Source organism: Hippoglossus hippoglossus, chromosome 1 (genome assembly GCF_009819705.1).
Source record: "Hippoglossus hippoglossus isolate fHipHip1 chromosome 1, fHipHip1.pri, whole genome shotgun sequence".
In the NCBI taxonomy this organism is placed as follows: domain Eukaryota; kingdom Metazoa; phylum Chordata; class Actinopteri; order Pleuronectiformes; family Pleuronectidae; genus Hippoglossus; species Hippoglossus hippoglossus.
The window spans coordinates 15,385,443-15,408,872 of NC_047151.1; the positions used below are offsets into that span (position 1 = coordinate 15,385,443).

The window sequence follows — 23,430 nt, forward strand, 5'->3', positions numbered from 1 at the left end:
AATGGCCTCTGTGTGAATACGGCCTATTCATTTAATGTTAATTTGACTAAGACCCAGATGACCACAGAACACTGTGTTACATGTGATCCTTATATGAGCTTTTACATCAGGCGTGTGACCAAATTACAAAGTTGACAAACAAAACTTTTTCTGTGGCGCAAATATGTAAAACCCCTCAGAGCATTGCTGATGGCCAAAACATCTTTTGTCGAGCACGTGCTTGGCTTCTAGTGCCCCCTCTCTCACTACGTTAACTCCACCCCATTTATCCCCATGCACTCCACAAAGGGTCCATATTGAATCTACTCATACTTAAAGTCTATTTTCAGCAACAAAAAACATGGAGATGTCTATCTGGACTGTGGCCCCACTTATCTTTGTAAACTAGGACAAAGTTGATCAGCAGAACGAATGAGTTTCCCCTCCAGTTATTTCGCTGTCGAGGAGGGAACCATCACTATTCGCATGTTTCCAGAAAATCGGGCTGGATAAACAAACCAATTAAGTACAAAAGAAATCAATAAATGTGATGTTCTGCCTCCGTTCGAGTTTGTTTAGCCTCATCCTTCTATCATGTGCTGAGAAAGGCATAAACAGCTGTAGGGCAATGCAGTGAGGTAGAGATTAATCATGTGTCCAAGGGAAAAAAACACACACACACACAATGACCCCAGTGTACTTTTTTTTTACATTTTCAACTCGACTAACAGAAAACACACACATAGAGCAAGAGATGAGACGCACACAAAACCATCACACAACCAAAACCATGCAAATACCCACATTTGTAGCATTGACACAAGACAAAGCAAATGAAATGGCTTCTTAGGGTCCATTATCCACCAGGAGGCTCCACAAAGAGTCAACTTCTGTTTCTTACTACAATCTAGAAAGTTGTTTTTGATTTAATTACAGTATTTAAGGATCTGTAATATCCATTAGTGCAACCCATATCAAAATAACATAGTTTTTTGTTGGTAGACCATCTAACCTGATGAAGTGCATAAACAGCAAGTGAATAAACAGCAAAGTTTGTGGTTTTAAAAATACCTCATCAAAACTTAGGGCTTTAGGTGGACCAGAATACATTTAGTTTCTTGATGAAGAGCTTTCCAACTTGTTTTCATTTTCGGGGGGGGGGGCACTATAGCAAAATCTGTTTTAGTTTTTATCTACTTTTCTAAATGTTCAATTTCTGTTAACAACCATACATGTTGTAGTTTTGGCAAAGGATAGTTTCACACTTTTTAAAAGTCTGTCTAAACACAATAGTCAGGTGCCCATGCCCAAATCTTTTGTCATACTGATCGTTAAAAAATAAAGTAGAATGTCACTCAGTAAAGCCCATTCCATCACCGAGGCCTAACAGTCCCCATTAAATCAAGATGCACGAAAGTTCACACACTCTTAGATATCAGCTCCCTAACTATCCCTGAATTTCTCCATCAAGATGTAAAAGAAAGTGAAAAAATATTTCCCGGATCCACCAATTTGTACGAATGGGCCAAAATTGAATGGGGTATTTCTTGGCCCCATGTCACACACTCAAGCCAAGTTTCGTGGAAATCTGTTCAGTAGCTTTGTGTAGAGCTGCTGACAATCAAACCAACCAACCAACAAACAAACCTCTTTGTTAATTAAACCTGTTGACTAACTTTCCCTTATGATGTTTTCAGTAGATTGAAGGGACACCTTAGTTGCGCAAAAATATATTGTAACATTTATCTGAAGCTAAATTAGAGTTTTAGTTGTTTTTTATCGCTCTCACATTGCGAGCCCTGTGGGAAGAGATGCTTGAAACACTCAGGAATGATTATAGCGAGCAAAACCTGTTTCTATTTACATACCGACATTTGACTATAGTTTTATGACAGTATTAACTTGATGTGATTGTGAAACCATGAACCTTCAATTTCCAGTGTGGTCGTTGTGGTTATCAAATCCTGCATGCTTGGAAACAGGCTTGGGGCTTCGCACGTCACACCACCACACTGTGAGTGTTTAATTGACTCCTATAGGATGTAAACATGGGGAAAGTGAGACCACTGAGATGATGCTGATTAGAGAGTTGGTTTGGAAACATGAGACCATGAAGTGCATCACAGAGTGAAGGAGCCTCTGCATCAGGGAAACTCCTGCCAAGTGCGAGCTGCCATCATCATCATCACCATCATCATCACAACAGCCGCAGCAGCAGCAGCCCAGGAGATGCGACAAGAGGCTGTTGACTGCTTTATCATAGTGTGTGTGGGCTGTAGCATATTTACATTGATCTTACAGCAGGTGAAAACATCAAATCGTGTCCTATTTGTTTGTTGTTGTTCATATCGGATCAGCTCTTCACACCTCCTTTCTATCTTGTTGTGCGTAATGGCTGCGTAAAAGGCGTTGAAGGTGGCTTGGCGCGAGGGAGCCGTGCGTTGTGTTTTCTTTCCTGGTAATATCCGCCTCATCACCTTGGCCAGTCTCCAGCCAATGCGGGGCAGCAAGGAGTGGCAGCAGCAGGGATCCTTGCAGGCAGGGCCATGAGGGAGAGAGGAGGCGCTGCTGCTGTGTCTTTAAGCTCCAGTGAAATCCACCAGGGAGGTGCGGAGGGGGTGTCTGGAGACGCGCTCAGCCTGATCATTGTGTTAGTGCGCGCTTTACGCAGGCGGGACTTGGGACTCATGTTATTGCAGTGGATGGGATCTGGCGTGTCTTCCGTTTGTTTCTTTTTCTTTATTGTAAGAGCACAGGATGGTTGTTGTTGCAGTTGAGGCGCGTGGAAGAGAGTGAAAGGCTTCATAAACCACCCAATCATGAGGTGCCACTGGGTTGTGTTTGCCTCACATCTTCTTTTGCTGCCACTAAAAGGTAAGAAAACCGCTCCAAAATTACAGAAATCAATGTGATGATGCCAAAATGTTGATTTCGTCGCTCATGGTATGTCTGCCTTCAAGTTAATGACATTATTTGATCTCTTTAACTCACAAATAATTATATTTTACTGCTATTACGACAGGGACATGGAAGTATGATATGCCTTTAGTAGAGAGTTTGTGAATAAATTATTCTTGATGCGCTTATCTACTGTTATGATAAGGAAATTTAGTCTTTCCACCACATTTGTCTCTGGAGTCTGTCTTTAAACCAGGATACAGAAATCACTACATTATGTTTTATCACTGACACTATTTGAAGTCCACTAATTCAACTGTTTCAGTTTACTGCAGCTCATAAATACAGTGTTGTTTGTTTAACGTGGTTGGGGTTTACGTTTTTTTGTGGTTTAACGGCGCAATCTGCCACCTCAAGTTTACTGATCATATCAGGAGTCATTTGCATAACAACTGTGTCGAGGTGCCGGAGGAGGAGATGCCTTCAGGTCGCGTCAGCAGGCAGGCAGGCAACAGGTGTGTGTGTGTGTGTGTGTGTGTGTGTGTGTGTGTGTGTGTGTGTGTGTGTGTGTGTGTGTGTGTGTGTGTGTGTGTGTAAGTGCGTGTGCGTGTGTGTAAGTGTGTGTGTAATTAATGCATTATTTATCCCACCAAAATAAGAGGATAAGGTTGTGTGGCCTGAGCTCAGCAGCCGGAAAAAGAAGACAGAACGAAAGAAGAGCCACATCTTTAAACACAAACACAAACACCCTGCAGCAGTCTGACATCTACCAGCTCGGGCAACTGCCATGAAAACTATTTGTTTAGTCATGTAACAGCCTCAGGTTCTGTGTTAAAACCTTTTTTCCCACTGAGACAAATCCCGGTATTGCCCGCAGATATCAGCTCTAAAACATTACAGCCTGCAAACCCACAGGTATTAGTATAGAGGGGGAGCCTATTTGCCTCCACATGCCTTTCGCCCTGCTGCTTTCCCAGCCCCTGCCAGGCCTGAAGGCACAACAGTCACATGAAAATCCCGATCTTGCAATGGGGCCTATCATGTGGAAAACTGCAACAAAAAAAGAAAGGAAACCTTAGAGGGGGGTTTGGCTTGTTGGGGTTGAACTGAGATCAAAATGTTAGTTTAGTTTACTCATCTTAAGCAAATGGATTTAGGGGCCTTGAGTATTGTGTGATTACTCAGCGGATGGACAGCTCATAAGTATTGATCATGTAATTGAGCTGTGGTGGTTAGATAGCACCCTGTCTTAAGGGGCTCTGTGCAAATCAAACCATCCTATTTAACCGTCACATTATTCTCTATTGTACACACTGTAGAAATTATGGGATTAGTCAATTGAGTCGATCGAGCTTAAAATCAATTGATCAACAGCACGAAATCTTCAACTTCCAATCAATTCCGTCTGTTCATTTATCATTTAAGTCATTTTCAATCAGAAATATCAAACCCTGTTTTGTAACAGCTTCTCTGTTCGGAGGATTTGCTGCTGTTCCTAACGTCTCTTACACCGACGGTCATAAAAAAAAGCAATTTCGTTAAATCGTCTTGAGCTTTTGGAAATTGTAATTAGCATTTTTTTCATTATTTTCTGATATTTCCTCCACTACTCACCTGTTCTGTTTTTGCTTTTTCAAGTGATGAACAGTCAATAATAAATCTACATGAATCTGTTCATCTTTATCCAAACTGAACGCTGAAGCAGCATCCAGGACCACCATACATCAACCATACTGTCTTGCCCTCTGTTCCAGTGTGGTGCGAGCCAGTCATCTCCCCCAGCGGGCCTCACATAGTGGTTCCCAAGAGGGGGAAGCTGGAGCTGCGTTGCCACGACAACACCACAACGCCTGGCGCCCCATCCAGCTTGAGGTGGCAGTGGGAGAGGTCCCGCAGGCTGGAGGGCGAGGTGGAAGATGGCGGAGTAGCTTATGTCAAGGTGCCATCGGTGCAGGGCTTCCACATGGGCCGTTATGTGTGTGTCAACAACAGCACACTGGAACACAGCTCCATCTACGTTTACGTGAAAGGTCGGTTGTTGACGATGGAGGAAGAGGCCTGTGAGTGCTCGTTCAAATATCATTGATTAATCCACAGTCCCGTCTCTCCTTCTTCGCCTCAGATACCCAGAATGCCTTCCAGCGCACCATGGTGAACGTCATCCTGGTGCGTGCAGGTGAGGACTGCACCATCCCCTGTCTTGTGACCGACCCTGAGGTCACACTCCTGGCGTTGGAGACCTGCGATGGACGACCTCTGCCCCTTGATATGAGTTTCCACAGCAACCTCCAGCGAGGTGTCATCATCAGCAACGTGAGAAAGGAATATGAGGGCTGTTACGTTTGTGTGGGACAGCTGCATGGACTCAAAGTGACATCTACCCAATACACTGTGGATGTACGACTTGGTAAGGAAGATATGATGGATATTTTTTTGTTTTCACGACTATATTTCATGTTGCTGAATTTCATACATGTTTAAGTGGTTCCCCATGTGGCATAGCTGTACTAGATTTCTCACATGGGCGATGATTGAGCTAAAGTAAGTAGAAGAAAGATAGATTGAAAGCTTTATGTGCAGATGCTGAGAGAAATTAAGCAAAGGAAGGGCTTCAGTCATCTTTGCAGAAAGTTATATAATTAGACGTTACTGAAAGGTCAGTGTTAAATCACATGGTTGATTTTTAGCCTAAAAGTAGCTCATCGCTCCGGGAAGTTATTCAGTGAGAAGTAGAGTCAAAGCAATTGCCTTTTCTAAAGTTTTTGGGACCTGAAGCTGCTTTCAGACACGCACTGAATACCAGGCATTTTCCTGAAAATTTCCAGAGGGGCTGTATGTGCCAGCCCCCAAGTAAAATGTTCAGAGAATGTGCGAGTGAGCCCATGTGAGAATAGAGCAGGAGAATTCACAGTAAGCACGTGGGCGTTTTGGTGACGTTTCTTTCTCACCATGGACGCAAAACTGAAAAAAACAAAAACAATACGACTATCTCAGGATGGAGAAGAGGTGGCATACACATCAATTATGTCAACTTGGAAAACACATAGATCTGAATGGTACGGACATTTTTCTGTTGTGGTAAAACGCGTCTGACCCGGACAATCTCCTGCTGCGTTCTTCTTATGTGAAAGGCAAACTCCAGAACAATCCAGACACAATATTGCTCATGGTCCTGCCATTGCTTGAAAAACATAAGCAGTTGGTGGGCTGTGTGTGTGTGCGTGGGGGGGGGGGGGGGGGGGGGGGGGGGGTAATTATTAGAAATGGAACATTGTGTATAATCATCTGAGACTAAGAATAGTTGTGTTTGTGTTTTCAGTGCATTAGAATAAGCCATGTATATAGAGAGTGGGTCCCTAACCCCCGAGTCTGCCATGTTACACTGCCATGTTTCTACAGTAGCCCAGAGTGGACAAACCAAACACTGGCCCTGGAAAGGTTTTTTTTCTCCAACATGCTACGAGGGGTATTCACTTGGTAGTTTGCGAGCTCACGGCTAGATGCCACTACATCCTACACACTCCACCCTCGGTTTTATGCCAACATCTGCTAATTGGCAGTGAAAACAAATTAGAGCTGGAGCTGATTCAATTTCTGTTCAACTCAGTTTCCTGAATGACTTTTTCTAAAAGTTCAATCCACTTTGTAAACAAAAGTCAGCCTGTGGGTTAAGCAAGAAACAGCGATGATCCAACCAAAGAGGACAAGCTGCAGTGAAGTGTTCACAGAGGGACAGATCTTAAGGATTCGTACAATGTTTACTATAGGGGTCGACTGCTCTGTATCCTCAGGGGTTGTTAAGTTATGGAGGAGATAAAGAGATATAAAGTGACCGATATATGAAACCGATACATGTAAAAATCCTGGTGTTAAGATTTACAGTAACTCAAACTTTAACGCAAATGGCTACATGAAGTTTATGGACACCCGCTGTGGTGTCTGGGTGTTTCTGTGGTTGTGCTGTGGAAAGTGTACTGTCCCACTTTGTTCATCGCCAGTGTTATTGTGAACTCGAAGCACGCCTTTTAAAAACTCTATCTCAATATATAATGTTCTATGATCTCTACCCAGTGTTTTTTCTTCATTACAACAGCTAATCACAGGCTGTATATTTAAACTTTTACTAGTTCTGCCCATGGACTCTTCCTTCTTCTCTTCCACAGTTGTTTACACAACACTCAGATCTGCTGCTTACTTTAGCTTAGTGTTCAAATCCCTCTCCCTGATGTTTATTACAAATTCAGCATCTGGTAGAGGTGACAACAGAAAGGTGCAGTTGCATTAGGGCCGGTGAAGCCAATATTTAAAATTGATTTACTTTAACAGCGGTTAGATTTAAAAAAAAGTATTGATTCCAACGATTATGAAAGAGCTGAAGAATATTGGCTGCGATAATTGTAGAGGGCGACAATCAATGTTTACAGATTGTAGATATTCAGCTGAGGATCATAAGAAGAGAAAATAAAAACCTTTGTTTTTTAGTTCAAATCTAAGATACGTGGTTTTTGAGAGGGTTGTCGACTGGAGGTTTGAAGGAAAGAGAATCATGCGTCAATAAAGTTGGGATTATTCATCCTCTGGGCCCCATGAATGTTTGTACAATGTTTTAAGCTCCTTTATTAAGTAGATATTTCAATCCAGGCCCATTTATCACCTCTAAAGCCACTGGCAGAACTACAAATCTAGATATGTTTTACCAAAAGGCGTTTAGCTCTTTATTTTTTTCATATGAAGTTTATTAAAATGAAACGTAAACATAAAATCAGTTCCGTTGGACGTCAGTGGAAAGGTGATCATGTTGCTGTTTGTCCTCTGCACTGCATCAGCACTTTCAGTCTGGTCTGCGGTGAGAAGAGGACAGAACAGAGACGAGCTGGGGGGAGTCGTGGCGAGGTGTCCTTTCGAATGATGGAGAGGGAGAGCAAGAACAGAGACGTGAGGGAGGGAGGAGCGGAGGGATTAGAGTGGCCATACTGAACAAAGCTTTGTAACGGTGCATGAAGGCCGCGTTTGGGGTAAATAGAATTAGCGCAGCCTTTATCAAACATTGCAGATTCAACATGGAACTTCTGTGTGTGCAAGTGTCGGCATAGGCACTGTACTTGTGTGTACAGTCATGTGAGTATACATCTGCAATAGTGGGTGTTTGTGCACTAATTAAACATTTTCTGCCATTAAAGACACAGAAGTAACATCAAATATACATTTTTAATGTTTTTATTTTAGTATGAAGTCATCCTATTTAGTTTCAGCAGCATTTTGATTAAATATTTACCATGCTCTTTAATCCAAAGTGATGTACAATGATTATAGGAATACTATACACCACAATAAAATAGTTTTGGTCTCATGAATAACTTTCTTCGAGAAGTGCAAAGGTCATGACCCACGTGACCCCGTTATTTAATGTCCTGGAAATAAATATAGTAAGAGCAAGATGGTGGATGGTTTTTATGAGTGTGCTGGTTTGGATGAGGTCCCCAACTGGACCAGTTGTGACAATGTCACTTTTCCATTTCTCGATCCAGTTCCGTTGGTGCCTCCGGTGATCACGCTGTCCCAGAAAGACATCGTCATCTTGAGGAAGGGAGAGCAGTTTGCTCTGACCTGTAGCTCCACCAACGTCAACCCAGAGTTCAGCCTCAAGTGGAACTTCCCTTCATCAGCGGTGAGATCGATGTAGGGATTGATTCTCAAAAAAGACTGGTTGTCCTCTGTGTCCATGACTGGGTGGCGGACTCTACCTTTTATATAGCTTTTATACTTTAGGCTGAAGTGAGATGTATTTTTAGGGCTGTAGCCAGAGTCCATATCAAATCCGCATCTGCCTGCACCCTCAAAGGTCCACACCAGACCCAACCCTTTACCCGCAATTAACTCCAAGTCAAATCCGGATCTGCCCAGAGTTAACATATGATCCATGACCTGACTCCTCACCTGTGATTAAAAACTTGTGCTACATACACACTAACTCACATCAACTGGGTTATGGCCTAGTTCTACCAGCAGGTACCCGACCCAGTACAGACTCTGGCTTTAGCTATCACAGAGATGACTGAGGTTATTTTGTGATAATGTTTTCTAAGGCAAAAGCTTAATAAAATTAGATTAAAAAAAATCTACTACTATAACAAGTCTGACCTGAGCAGTTTTGAAACAACATTTTGATTTAAGTTCTTTAAATGACCTCAGTATATCTGAAATTCTGGCTCCTGCCCTCGATTTTTTTGAAGTAGTAAAATTAATACTTAAGCATGATGCATTCAAAGCACTGGATCTGTGTGATGTTACCTGTTGCACCGCTCACCTTTATCCCTGATGTCCTGCAGCATCCTAATGAATCTCAGGCCTCGCACATCCTGTCCGGCTCCCGTGGTTATCAACGCGGCACGACGCTCTTAATCACAGGCGTCGACCAATCAGACTCAGGCACCTACCGCTGCTACGCCCACAATGAGAGAGGCTCCAGTGATGTAAAGCTGCAGCTGGACATCCGTGGTGAGTATAAGGAAAGCGCATTAACCTTAAAGTTTGTCTAGTTTAGATTCCCTAACACAAACCTTTCACTCACCGAGATAAACACCCTCACAATCTTCTCAGCCTTTTACCACACCAGAGTGGGTATATGTCAAACATGAACCCATTTTTTATATAGATGATATATCACCAGATACATGGATGGTTTACTGAATGGACTTAATGGACCTAATGGAAACCTTAGGGGCTACGGAGTCAATGGGCCAGAGCCTCACAATCCCTACTAATGAGACATCCACAAAAACAATTAAAACTACCACAAAGAGACACAAAACAACTACAAAGATACTTAAAATGACGACAAAACAAACACACCTTTGAGTCTGGGGCCCTGCTCCTGTGTCGGAGGGGTCCAGGGGTGCAAAATCTGTTCACTCACATTGAAAGTTGATGATACATTAAAAAATGAAAATTCAACTTTCAACTTGACATGACCTTTTCTTAAAATGTGGCTTTGATTAATTCAGGCTGAAATGTTAATTTGAATTCTCATGCAGCTAATCAGATTCTTCAGCTGCGGTTTGAGAATTGTTTTTTTTAATCCTGGATGAATTTATCTTGCCCTCACACTTTAAATGAAGGCAAAACAAGTTGACAGTTGAAACGGAGATCCTGCATGAGTCAGCTTGTGTCGGGAACCCTCCCATCATGTACTTGCTCAATACACTCCTTCACTGTGTGTTCCTCTGTTGCTATTGGTGTCATTTGTTTGATATCGTGCTCCACCATGTTTCCACTGTGTCCACAATGATAAATTAGGAATCAACAGTTAATGTGTTGAAACTAAAAGTAATTCCTGGATCCGCCCCCTGATTCGGATCTAAAATGTAATGGGTTATTTTCTGGCTCATACCAAATCATGCCAACAACTTACCTTAAAGGGGACATAGCATGCAAATTCCACTTTGTTTTTACAAAGCACAAAATGAATTTCCACTGTGATGAGAATGCAATGTGCCAGCAATGCACCTGACACACCTCATTTTAACACTAACACGACCCCATGGTTTCTCTTTATCTCTTTATTGAAATTGTATCACACAATATCTTAGATTATTAAAACCAAAGACCCTCATTAAAATGTACAGAAGGCGAGAGCAGCCATCGTCGCAATAATAGCATTTTATCAGTTATCTTGAGTGCTTCTACAGGTTAATGTGGGTATCTGGCATGTCTACCAACCCAAAAACTCGGGGAAAAAAACACTCGCGCGTTTTGTTATGGTTCCTCTAAGTCAGAAACGTCATGCTTGAGCGACTCGATTGAGCTTCCTGGGTTTTGTGTCGTAACAAGGTACTGGAAGTCTCCCTACATGGTCTTGGCCCATCCCCCACCTCATCCCCGTCTTGTTGTACCCGTTGAATGTCGGGGTTCGGGGGTAAATGATGGTCTTCATAGCCCCCCCCCCACCCCTCTCTTTCTCTCTCTGTCTGTCTGCTTGTGTGCTTGTAGTGGATGGGCAGAGGGGGACATTTAATTATGTGATTGGGAAAATTTAAACTCCAGGACAACAGAAGGGGAATACAAAGTATGGGATGCATATTTGATAATTTATATCATATAAAATATGTAATTTATATCGTTTAAAATCATGGGGGGAGAGGGGGGAGGGGGGAGCTGGCTCATTAGCATTTAAAGGAACAGGCACTCAAAACAGGTCACTCTGTGGAGGGCTGTTTTATACAGGGTAAAAAGGGTGCTGTTTTATATGATCCTTGTGGTATTTTGACCAAAGTATGTTACAGACATTTCATTAAGACCCCAAGGAACCATATCAACTTGTGGTAAAATGGGCATGCTATGTCCCCTTTAAGATTTGTTTTTGTGTAACCCTGCTTAATAAAAGACAGAGAAACACAGATGAAAACATCTGTCAGATTTAGTTATTTACAGGCTTTTAATCGTTTCTAGCTTCTCTCCACATATTTTTCACAGTTGTTTATATATCATTTTGTTGCTCTGATTGTGGGGGAATGTAGGTAATCACTAACTAAAAAGAAAATAGAGCATTGAGATAAACAAGAAGATTAAGCCTCTCCTGCAAGAAATTGGATATATTTATTTACTTATTGGAGTTATAAAATCCTTTTCCTTGATGCATATTTCTGTTCTCCAGATCAGGGGTTCATCACCATGAAAGGAAGTCCAGGTCCGGTCCAGGCAGATGTCAAAGAGGGGGAGAGCCTGAGCCTCAGAGTAGAATTAGACGCCTACCCTTCACCCAGCTCTCTGTCCTGGTCTTACAACGGCAAGCGGCTCCTCAACACCACGGAGCACGTCATCACCATCCACCACCGCAAATACAGGTAGAGGAAGTTTACAGAGCGCCAAAGGGATCCCCCGTAAATACACCTGAGGAACTGATTCTGAAATGTACGATTGTCTCATCAGATACATCAGCGAGCTGAGACTGGTGAGGGTCCTCGGCTCGGAGGGCGGGATCTATAAGTTCTCAGCCAGTCACGAGGATGCATCTGTCGACCATTCATTCCACGTATACGTCAGCAGTAAGTCACTCTCACACTAGACCCTTGTGTTTAATTAGAGCACAATTTTTAAAAAGTTGTGAAAGTGTCTAAAAACAGGTCACAAATCCACTGATGGGTTACGTGACAGCTCATTTGTTCTCCAGGTGGTTTGGATAAACAGTAGCACAAATGAAGCATCGCGTTAGTTCATGCAGGACAAGTAGTCATGTGCTCAGCTGTCATAAGCTGTCAGCTACAGATCACCACATCTCTGGTCACTCACCAATCACAGCCCGTTCTCTCAACAAGCAGTCCGTTTAAATACGACCTCCTCCTCACTGATCCCTGCTCAGCTAAACTTGCCTCCACCACCCCAGCCTCCAGCTTTTAGCATGAGTCCAACCATGTATCTTGCCTGCTTCGTCCACTGAGGGGTGTTTTGCACGTGTTCCCTGTTTTATCTTAGCATGCTGCTTGGCTAATCCAGGGAACATCCAAAGAATAGAGCCATCCACGCCAAGCATAACAGTATTCCCATTTGTGCAATAAATAAAACATGACAAAGTGTTCCTGACTGAAATATAAATATCTTACCAGTATCTATTGTATGGCATGTACTATGTGTTATACACCTGTGTCTCTGTGTTGTCTCTGCAAGGTAAGCCTGTTATCATTGCTCAGGAGGGGCCTGTTGATGGACAGGTGCGCTGCATAGCTGCAGGTTATCCAGTGCCGAAAATCACCTGGTATTTCTGTGAGCTGCCCCACACCAGGTATACTAAAGAAAAAAACATATTACAATACTTTTATAAAAATGCTTTGTTTACATGATCAAATTGTTTACATTAAAAATAAGGTCGTAAAGACGATGACACACAGCTACTCTGATGAGCTGGAAGTAAACCTAATGATGTCTTTAATGCTTTGTTTTGTTGTTCTACCAGCTGGAGACTGTCCTCATGTTTTCCAATCATGTTGTCGTTTACAAATGATTAGCAATCCTGATCAGTCTCATTAGTCTCATTTGCAATCAGACAAACAAACCTAACTGTGTATTGTCTGTTGCGCCGCAGTCATTTGTGAATCTCGTCTGAGATAATTGATTGATTTATCACTAATATAGTCAAGGAAAACAACAAGGGACTTTCTTTTCTTTCAAGAAACATTTTATTTTCCCCCCAGGTAATTATCCTGTAAACACGAGAAAAAAACAACATGGTTATTCTGAGATAATTAACCCTTAATCTCAAGATAACTGATAAAATGCTATTATTGCGACGATGGCTGCTCTCGCCTTCTGTACATTTTAATGAGGGTCTTTGGTTTTAATAATCTAAGATATTGTCTGATACAATTTCAATAAAGAGATAAAGAGAAACCATGGGGTCGTGTTAGTGTTAAAATGAGGTGTGTCAGGTGCATTGCTGGCACATTGCATTCTCATCACAGTGGAAATTCATTTTGTGCTTTGTAAAAACAAAACCCTGTTCTAAAGTCAGTGGTGCAGAATTTCACAGTTTTACAATATGCACCTGCATAGGTGTGTGCACTGAAACTGTTTCCTCTGCAAAGAAGAAATCAATCTCGCTACTTGGTAAATCCATCATTATAATACCAATCTGCCGAGGTGCAAGCTCACCTGACAGGCAAAAGGGATCCATGACTAATGACTTCTGAGTCGGCACCTGGAGCAGCAACAATTGTTTCAACTGTTAAACTAACAAAAGTGGATTTGGACACACCCTAAATGCACGTATGCTGTGTTCTTTAGACCATGAACATAGACAGTTAAAATGCAGCCCGGAAATAAAAGATCGATTTTTTTTAAAGAACAGCATCCAGGGACTTGGTTGGTCAGATAAGATAATGTAAGAATTTGGGAAATAAAGTAATTTTGATATTATTGGAAAACGAAAGTGACAAAAGTGAGAAAAAAAGAGGGAAAAAAACAGCAGAAATTCATTAGTATGAGTGATGAATACAAGAAAAACATTATTGGAAAGTGGTGTGAAAATGCTTATACTGTGAACAAGTAAAGACTGTGGTGGGCCGGCCTTAGAAGAGGATTGAAAGACAGAAACAGCTGATGACGCTAACGTCCACTAACTCAACTGGATTAATTAGCATTAATTAGTGTGGGATATTCTCCATCTTGTACGATGTTTTAAAATGGGACAGTGTTTAGTTTAAAAAGGCAAAGAGGTGTTGATGTCTGATTTACTGAGCGGGCCACATGGCTTTCATAGTGCTGCCATACAAGCCAGTAGCCAGTCAGATTTACCTTTAGCATCTGCGTTCCCTCCAATTCGGCCTGTATTGTTGATTACAAGGCCAAAACACTTGATGACGCTAAGGTGAACAACTGAAGTTACGTCCATGTACATCCGCTGGTGGCAGCTAACACATGCTAACATATACTGGAAGCCTTCAAACGTATACAAGGGATATTCACCATCTTGTCCTATATTCTAAAAAGGAAATTGTATAAAACAGTGACCTCCACCAACTTTATAACCTTTCAACAGGTGCTCACACCTGCCGAATGCCACCCAATCGGAGACTCCGGATGTTGCCATGGTGACAGAGTCCTCGTTTGGTAGGAGCGAGGTCGAGAGCCGACTGAACGTTAGCAAGGAGCACGCACATTACCACACCCTGGAGTGTGTGGCGAGTGCGGAGGGGGAGGAGGCCTACACGCTGTTCTCCATCAGTGGTACGATGCTGAATCTATAACTCTCACTCACACACACACACACACAGTAGAGAACAGAGTAGAGGCTCTGCTGCCTGTATGCAGATATTAATCTCATTTGTACGACGCCACAGAGACTGTTGCATCGGTACACACATAGTAAACAAACTCAATGACACGCAGCCACGCGAACCCCTTGACCCTGTGTCTGCTGGGGCCAGGTGTGTGGATACTGGGTGCAGATTGAATAAGATTAGTGTATGCTGACTATGCAGGCTGGGATTATATGATGTAGCCTTGCTAATCCTTCTCACGCAAACAAACACCACTGCCGCAGCTGTCTGTCTTAAAGCAGGGGGTAAAGGATGTGATCATGTGTCTGTGTGTCTGTGTGTGTGTGTGTGTGTGTGTGTGTGTGTGTGCGTGCGTGCGTGCGTGCGTGTGTATGGGTAATGACCAGTAAAATGTTGTTTATTCTTAAAGCTGGGTGTGATTTCTGATCGTGGGTTCTCTGGTTGGTGTGTTTTTCCTCAGAACGCATCGTCCCCCATAAACTCTTCACTCCTCTTCTCACCGGCATGGTGACGACTGGCATCTTTCTCAGCCTCATTCTGCTGGTGCTCCTTTATAAGTACATGCAGGTAATAGAGGAAATAAATCACACACATGCAGCACATATCATTACCGTTATGAATTATTTTAATCTTGGGGAAACAGGGGTAATAAATCGTATACATCAAATACATCTGTTGCCATTAATCCCATTCAAATCCATAAAAGTTTATAGACATCCATATTAAATCTCCAACATCTAGCAGCATTGATATGCAGTTTGCGTCGTAGAAAAATAAATAGCTGCAACAGCTTTTTGTCATTCGCTGATGACACGGGCCTCCATGTTGTTTGTCGTATGTTAAAGTTAGAGGAGATCAGACTAGTTCTTGTGCCACATGTGGAAATGATGTTCTGCAGATCGTCCGTTTTAATCAACATGAATGTGTCCTCATGAAACTCAAATGAATCAATCATCCATTTAGCGAGCAGACATGCAGTTAAAGGCCTTTTTGACATCATGATCACGCCTCGAGCCATTAATGCCCCCCCCCCCCCACGGCATGCTGCTCCAATTACATTTAGATGAATCAGAGCCCTCGAGAACTAGTATATGTATCCACAGTGGGATCGTCAGGGGAAAGACTTATAGTGCAGTGAGTAATCTGAAAAATGGATAGAAGGGCGATGAGAAAAACCAAAGATGAGAGCCCAATGATCATGCAGTCACATGGAGAATATCTCATACCTGTGCCAAGGCCCAATAGTCCCCTTATGAAACCACATTTTAATTCACTAGATCCAGATTTTTATTTAAATCAGCCCAACAAGCAGTTCCCCAAATCATACCTGACAAACCACACAAATCTCACAATGTTAAAGAAAGTGAAATAACTTTCCTGGATCCGCCCCCTGATCCGTGCAGCACCAAAATTGAATGAGTTCTTCCCTGACCCTCATCCCATCTTTCCACCAGTGGAAATCAATCCAGTAGTTTTTGAGTAATCTTGTTTACAAACAAATGCTGACGTCCTTGGTGAAGGCAACAATGTCAGGAAACTGGTCTAAATCATTTTCTCTGCATAAATCCCTGCCCCCCCCCCCCCTCTCTCTCTCTCTCTCTCTCTCTCTCTCTCTAAACTTCCACAGAAACCAAAGTTTCAAATCCAGTGGAAGGTCATCGAGAGTATCCATGGCAACAATTACATATATATTGACCCGACGCAGCTGCCGTACGACTCCAAATGGGAGTTTCCTCGACAGAAGTTGCGCTTTGGTATGACAGGTTGCTTAGTCATGAACAGTATATGTTTTCATTGTGAGAAGACACATGTGCAGACGTCTCATTATTGTTTGTGTTTGTCTGCTCCTGAAGGTAAAACCCTGGGCTCTGGGGCCTTTGGAAAGGTGGTGAGGGCCACAGCGTACGGACTCTGCTCTGCAGATACTGTTACAACTGTCGCTGTTAAGATGCTCAAACGTAAGTCTGTCCCTGTGTGTGTGTTGTAACAACATAGTAGTACGTTGTGGGAAGAGTAACTAATGAGATTTACTCAAGTACTGCACTTAAAGAGTAACTTAACATCCAGCTAAAAGAAAGCTGTGATTTGCTGCCCTCTATGGGTGAAAGCTTCAGGCTTTCACTGATAGGTGTGGTCAGAAATGCGATCTAGGGCACGGTCACACATAATCGAATGTAGCTGTGGCGAACCTTCACCTCCCGTTCACTTCCATTATTCTGTGCGAGCGAAGCGTCAAATCTCACTATAAATAAAACTCCACCTTGACCAGCCACACTATTAAAATGTGGAATACACCCTGATGCATCAGAGCTAACACTCTGATAATGTCATACACAGTAATGTATCGTAACAAGGGTGTTTAATAGAGTGTTTTTAAATTGCTGTGTTGGGTGTATAAATGTCGTGATGATCTCATCTCAGCCAATGCTCACTCCACGGAGAAGGAGGCGCTGATGTCAGAGCTGAAGGTCCTGAGTTACCTTGGAAACCACGTGAACATCGTCAACCTGCTGGGAGCCTGCACTGTCGGAGGTTAGTTAGTTCACTCACCAGAGAAACTCACACGTGAGGGGGTTTTGGTGTTGGGGTTTCTTTAGGGGTGTGGAACCTGTTAATGGTGTATCTGCGCTCTGACTCTATTACCTCACTTGTCTTTTATTAAAAATCAGATAGTGGACAGTGAGTATGGAGCAGCTCAGATATGAGGACATGATGCACTTTGACTGGTCACAAATTTAGCATCCAGTCAATCGATATTATCCACCCGTCTGGCCCTTAGCATCGATTATAGTGCAGCATTTAGATTGGATGGCACGCAAACATGCACGGGTTTGTTGTTAGTGAGAAACGCTGAACACTTGAGATGTTTTCCGTGAGGATGTTCTGAAGCGTTAAATAAAAACTAAACTAAAAACAAGATACTGACACACATTTGTTCAACATGTTTAACACAGAGATCAGCCTCCTGACATCACACGTGTGTCTTTTTCTTCTCTTGTCTAATTATTGCAGCTTTGTGTTTCTCTGTCATTGTTAAACGCTGTCATGTAGTTTTAAAATCCCTGATCGAGATTTCATTTCTTTCTTCTTTTTTTTTTTTATTGCTGCCAGGCCCAATTTTGGTGATCACGGAGTACTGTTGCTATGGCGACCTCCTCAACTTCCTGCGCCGAAAGCGAGAGTCCTTCCTCAATTCCCAAGTTGGTGATGGTTACTATCGCAACGTCTTAAACCGAACTGAGTCTACAAGGTGTGTATGTGTGTGTGTGTGTGTATTCCTGATAGTAATTGCTATAACAACTGATGTCTATAAACGGCACTTACACGTGTGTGATTGTGTAGCAGCAAGGTGGCCGGTACAGGATACATGCCAATGCGTCCCTCTGAGAAAGAACGGTCCTCACAGTCAGGTAGAAAAACCTCTGATTCTCTATTTCCTGTCATTTTTGAAACCCTGGTTTCATTTACTAAAGATGGCATCGCAAATGTTTTTTTTCCTAGATGATGTAGAGGAGCTGTCTCTGGACGCTGAAGATCTCCTCAGCTTCTCCTACCAGGTGGCCAAAGGGATGGAGTACATCACTTCCAAGAATGTAAGTGTTTTATAGACTTGTTTTAATATTCATAGAGCCGTTACAGAAGATGCTGCTGCTGGTTTATAAAGCACATTATTATGGCTCAGGGCCAACACACTGTAGATTGTCCGCTTTAGTAATGTTCATACAGTCAGAACTAAACACTGTGGAGCTGCATTTATGATAAGCAGATTGTGTAGATACCACTGCAAACAGATGGAAGCAGCTTCCTCACAGTATAAACTCTTTCTTTTACTTTTAAATTAAAACCAGCTTGTCTTTTTCTCTGCCTTGGAATGTTTTCCCACACTGCACTTTACTTCTCTTATTAAATCAGCCTATTTATCTGTTCATGTCTAGACTATAATGACCGTGAAATGGTAAAACTTGAAGGCCCGACTATTCTTCTTTAATATATTTTTTACATTCATTAACGTGGTAGGCACCTTGTGGCCTGTGCTTTCTATTTAACACTTGACATAAATACTTCCACTCCTGTATATAACAATGTAAATACAATGCTTACTGGATATGACTTTTTATTTTTATTTGATTTCATTAATTTTGTAGGGACAGTGCATATAAATAACTAAATAAAAAATGCCAGAGTAAGTCAAGAGGCACATTTTCATCTGTGCCTCTAAATATGGCACATATAAAGTTGTCATTCTAAAATCAAATCACAAAATGAAATCTATTGTTGACACCCTGATGAAACAAGTGCCCCCGGGTACAAACAGTTTTAATTCCGAGCGCTGAGCCTGAGCCTCAGCAGCAGCACTTTCTTTAAGCTATAAATAAAACTGAGTTAATATCAGAACATACATGTGTGTAATGTTCTTCCAGATGAGTATTAACATAAACTGTATCTTCTCTCATACAAACAGTTTTTACAGTGCTCTTGTAAAAACTGCCTCATGGTCTCTGCTTTAGTTTGTCTTTTCATTGTCAGACATATTGTGTCAGTGCATTTTTGTAATTTGTGACGTGCTGCCAGTTTGGCTTTTGTGTTTGTAACAAGTTTTTACTCGCCTGATTTGCATGTGTTTGCTGTGTGCCACTCACCCATTCACTGCAGAGACCGGTTACAATGTCAACACTCCTTGTTTGTGTTTGTGTTTGTGTGTGCGTGTGTGTGTGTGTGTGTGTGTGTGTGTGTGTGTGTGTGTGTGTGTGTGTGTGTGTGTGTGTGTGTGTGTGTGTGTGTGTGTGTGTAGTGTATTCACAGAGATCTGGCAGCCAGAAACATTCTGCTGACTCACGGCAGGGTGGCTAAGATCTGTGACTTTGGGTTGGCACGAGACATCACCACTGATGCCAGCTACGTGCTGCGGGGAAATGTAAGTCTCTCTGACCTACCTACCTAACTTCCTTCCTTCCACGTACCTACCTATCTACCTACCTGCCTACATATACACATCATATATATACATATATACAGTATGTGTGTGTGTATATATATACATGGATACTTCAAACGCACAAGGTAATTCACTATTCCAAAATAAAGCACTAACCTTCCTTCCTTCCTTTTTCTAACATAATTCTCACAGTTCCAGAATAATTCACTTATCAAACTAATCCATGTAGTGACCTTGAGTCCAAATCCTCTCAAGGTCCTTTTTTGCAGATTTCTCAGCCTCAGCTCACAGTCTCCATATGCAAATACACTTGCAGAGCATGGACATGCACTATTTGAAAGTGAAAAGGCATTCTACATTGTCCTCACGTCTCTTCCTCCTGCAGGCTCGTCTGCCGGTCAAATGGATGTCTCCAGAGAGCATCTTCGACTGTGTCTACACCTTTGAGAGTGATGTGTGGTCCTATGGCATCCTGCTCTGGGAAATCTTCTCCCTGGGTAACATTTCCAGTCAAAGCTTTGCTGTTGCATCTGTTTTATAACGTCTGAGCCATTATTATAATCCATTTCAGTGGACAGGGGGCCGTACTAGATGCTCTGATGATGCTCCTCAGCAACATCACTTAGTGGAGTGAATCATGCACAATAATATTGATTCTGATGCACACTGCAGCTCTAGAAATCCCATTGTAGCTCGAGGTATCGTCATCATTATAATCCATGACACAGTTTTTTAAGTGTGATCATATTGTGTTTTGATGTTCCAGGTAATAGCCCGTACCCAGGGATGCAGGTGGGCTCAGAATTTTATAGGAGGATTCAAGAGGGCCACAGGATGACTCGGCCTGAAATTGCTCCCGTTGAGTTGTAAGTGTTCCTATTTGAGGATTATAAACAAGCATGCGATCAATCATTCATTTCCATAGTGTTACCGAGTAGTTTTGTTCGACCTTCACACCCACACTGAAGAAGTAGAAACAGTGAAATCCTTTTTCCATTTTTGCTCATCACTTTAATGATTAATTAAACATCAAAATAGTTGCCAGGTCATTTTCTGGTAATCGACCAATTGAATAAATGAAAAACTGATTCAGCTGTAACTATAACCGGTCTCTCTCTTATTATGACAATGAACACACTATGAACTAGCATATGAATAAATAAACTTTTTTGAATTTTATTCATTTTTATTGTGGTGGCTATTCAAAATGTTCACCTGCTGTTTTACCTTCACCAAGGAGGTTATGTTTTCATCTGCAAGTGTTTGTTTGTTTGTTAGTTTTCACAATTATGCAAAAACTACTGAAACGGTTTCTATGAAATTCTTTGGAGGGGTGGGGCCTGGCCCAAGGAGGAACCAATCAAATTTAAGTTTAAAAATCAGTGGAATCCAGGATTTTAACGTTAACATGGTGAGATAGGCTTTTAGCCTTGGCTGAGGTTAGTCTAATTTGACAAAGCATAAAAAGGTGTCACAATTTACAAATAGAAAGGAGCAGGAAGCAGACAAAAATGTTGTTAAACAAAATAGTAAATGTATGAATGAATGAATTTGGGAAAAGATGTATAGTCACCAGCTTTAAATGTCTTTCTTTAGGCAGTATTTTAATCCCTTTGTCAAAAACTAACCCGTCGTTCCTCTGTAGGTATGACATGATGCTGTCTTGTTGGAACCACGATCCTCTGAAGAGGCCGTCCTTCAGGAAACTGGTGGAGAGGACTGAACTACTACTGTCCGAAAACACCAAGAACGTAAGTATGTAAGAAACGATAGAATTACTCATGTTATTTCCTTTAAAATATAAAAGGTTATTGTTTGGCATATTGTCTTTATTACAGAATGACAATTAGAACGTCTTTAAACCACAAATATGGGTTTTAGTCTGTTTGTTTGTTTGTTTTCAGGTGTACCTGACGCTGAGTAACGCACCGGGTCGTTCAGAGCAGCAGAGGGCGTCCTCACGGAGGCTGAGCTCTGTCTGCAGCACCACAGCACCCACCCAGCCTTTACTGCAGAGCACGGCTGACGTCTTCCTGGATTACGTCTAACACACGCACGCACACACACACACACACACTAACATGCACTTACACAAAGCTAAGAAATCCACAACCCCCTCCTCCCTCATCATTTTGTCCTTTTACTGCACAAAGTACATGAGCCAAACACACTGTAGGCTACTAACATGTTCACTCATACTAACGCTCCAATACTGGCCTTCCTGCCACACACACACACACACACACACACACACACACACTGTATATATACAATGCTGCACTGAGCTCCGAGTATTGACCTCTATCTAATCTTCCCATTGGCGTATTGATCTCTGTGGTAGGTATTTTAGGTGCATGTCTATATCAAGCAGACTCGAGCACTGACCATCAGATACATCAGCAGCGGGAGACATTTTGGCTCACATTCAGCCTTTGATCACATCTTTAAATGCTTTGGGGACAACAGACAGCAGAGTTGTGGCTTTGAATACTGTGACTTATATGAAACTAATTGGTGTTTTGCTGTATATGTATTTTAGGGATAGCTTTAGTTTGGTCTCTTTAGCGAAGCCACTGTGGCCACGTGACCGTGTGCTCTTTTTACTTGATTTATGTCAAACATGTATGCAATGTAAATACAATAGAGATGTGCCTTTAGATTTTTGTTTTTGTTTTTGTTTTGAAACACTAAATGATGCATTTGGTAATGACACAGTTGTTGTGGTGAGGGCAGCCAAAGCAGAGCTAATGTACACTGGTTTTGAGGTTCTTGCAGTTTTGATACAGTTGGTTGACTTGTGATAATAAAGTACCTGTGATGGTAGAACGACTGGAGCGCGTCCGATTCCTTTGTCATTTTTATGCTTTCGTGTTTTCTGTCCCACCCTCGAGCATAGACTTGAAACATGGATGACATGACTGCTTCCCAAAAGTGAAGCCAAAGCATCTTGAGGTCATAAATTCCACCTCCTCCATGTTAGTGGATGGGATCTCAACCAAACTAAAAAGTCAAATTTATAATCATGATAATAATCATTTTAGGTAGTTCACACTGATGCTTGTTCAAGTGCTGTTTTTTCCAGTAAGTTTGATTTTAATCAGTTTATTTGATGCTATAAAAATAAGGGGACATTTGACATCGACAGTTGAGAGAGACTCACCAAGTACCTCGCTAACCCGACTCCATCCACTGCTACTGTGCAGACTCTGGCTCCAAATGTGCAAGATGGCCGCCTTCGTATCTGGGATATTTTGGCTTCATTTCTGGATAGTGGGAGGAAGCGGAGACACAGCGTTCATCTTTATTTACACTGTCTTGAGAATTCACGCTATCTCAGGAACACCATGAGGGAATTGGGTGAAATGGGCACTTGAACTCAAAGGTCAAAGATTTGTTAATCAATATTCAACATAAACGGCTTACTGGATAAAATGATGACTTGATGACGTTTTATTTCTAAAAAGTCAATGATTATATTCACTGCTACATCATAAAAACATGCAAAACACCTCATATATCATAACTGAGGAAGAAGTGGAAAGTCTGGTCCTGTTTTTGTGACACAAGACTTCCATGACCACAATCTGTACCATGACCATTATTGAGCTAAAGGCTAATGTCACCATGATAATAAAACTAATACGCTAATGTTTAAGAGAAACGTACGCCATTTTAGTTTGGTATGTTGATAAGCCAAACAGCAGCAGACAAAGCACCGCTGTATGGATGGCACAAATGAACATACTGACTTGATTATACTCATTTTGAGGACCTGGAAGGACGTCTGCACCAAACTTCATGGAGAGTCATCCAAAATTTGAGCCGTTAATCAAACAAAGAAAAGAA

General features: G+C 42.0%; 1 protein-coding gene across 2 annotated transcripts; it reads left to right on the forward strand.

The window, feature by feature from the left end:
* The first annotated feature begins 2,034 nt into the window (after window positions 1-2,034).
* Window positions 2,035-22,415, forward strand: kitb (KIT proto-oncogene, receptor tyrosine kinase b). 2 transcript variants are annotated; one of them, XM_034583212.1, is made up of 21 exons: window positions 2,035-2,853; window positions 4,632-4,907; window positions 5,000-5,284; window positions 8,406-8,545; window positions 9,207-9,375; window positions 11,531-11,720; window positions 11,806-11,921; window positions 12,541-12,655; window positions 14,408-14,595; window positions 15,109-15,215; window positions 16,276-16,402; window positions 16,502-16,606; window positions 17,070-17,180; window positions 17,760-17,898; window positions 17,994-18,058; window positions 18,150-18,241; window positions 19,441-19,563; window positions 19,970-20,081; window positions 20,351-20,450; window positions 21,230-21,335; window positions 21,489-22,415. In XM_034583212.1, exons 1-21 carry the CDS (start codon window positions 2,799-2,801, stop codon window positions 21,630-21,632), a joined length of 2,865 nt encoding a protein of 954 aa, XP_034439103.1. In that variant the 5' UTR covers window positions 2,035-2,798; the 3' UTR covers window positions 21,633-22,415. The 2 variants fall into 2 exon arrangements, with proteins under 2 accessions (XP_034439103.1, XP_034439096.1); XM_034583205.1 differs by having other exon boundaries at window positions 2,037-2,853; window positions 17,991-18,058.
* Window positions 22,416-23,430: the final 1,015 nt, after the last annotated feature.

Coding starts and splice junctions, on each gene's coding strand:
- kitb (XM_034583205.1), top strand. CDS start 2,799: ATGAGGTGCCACTGGGTTGTGTTTGCCTCACATCTTCTTTTGCTGCCA. Junction 2,854..4,631: donor TCTTTTGCTGCCACTAAAAG/GTAAGAAAACCG, acceptor CCTCTGTTCCAG/TGTGGTGCGAGCCAGTCATC. Junction 11,922..12,540: donor ATTCCACGTATACGTCAGCA/GTAAGTCACTCT, acceptor TGTCTCTGCAAG/GTAAGCCTGTTATCATTGCT.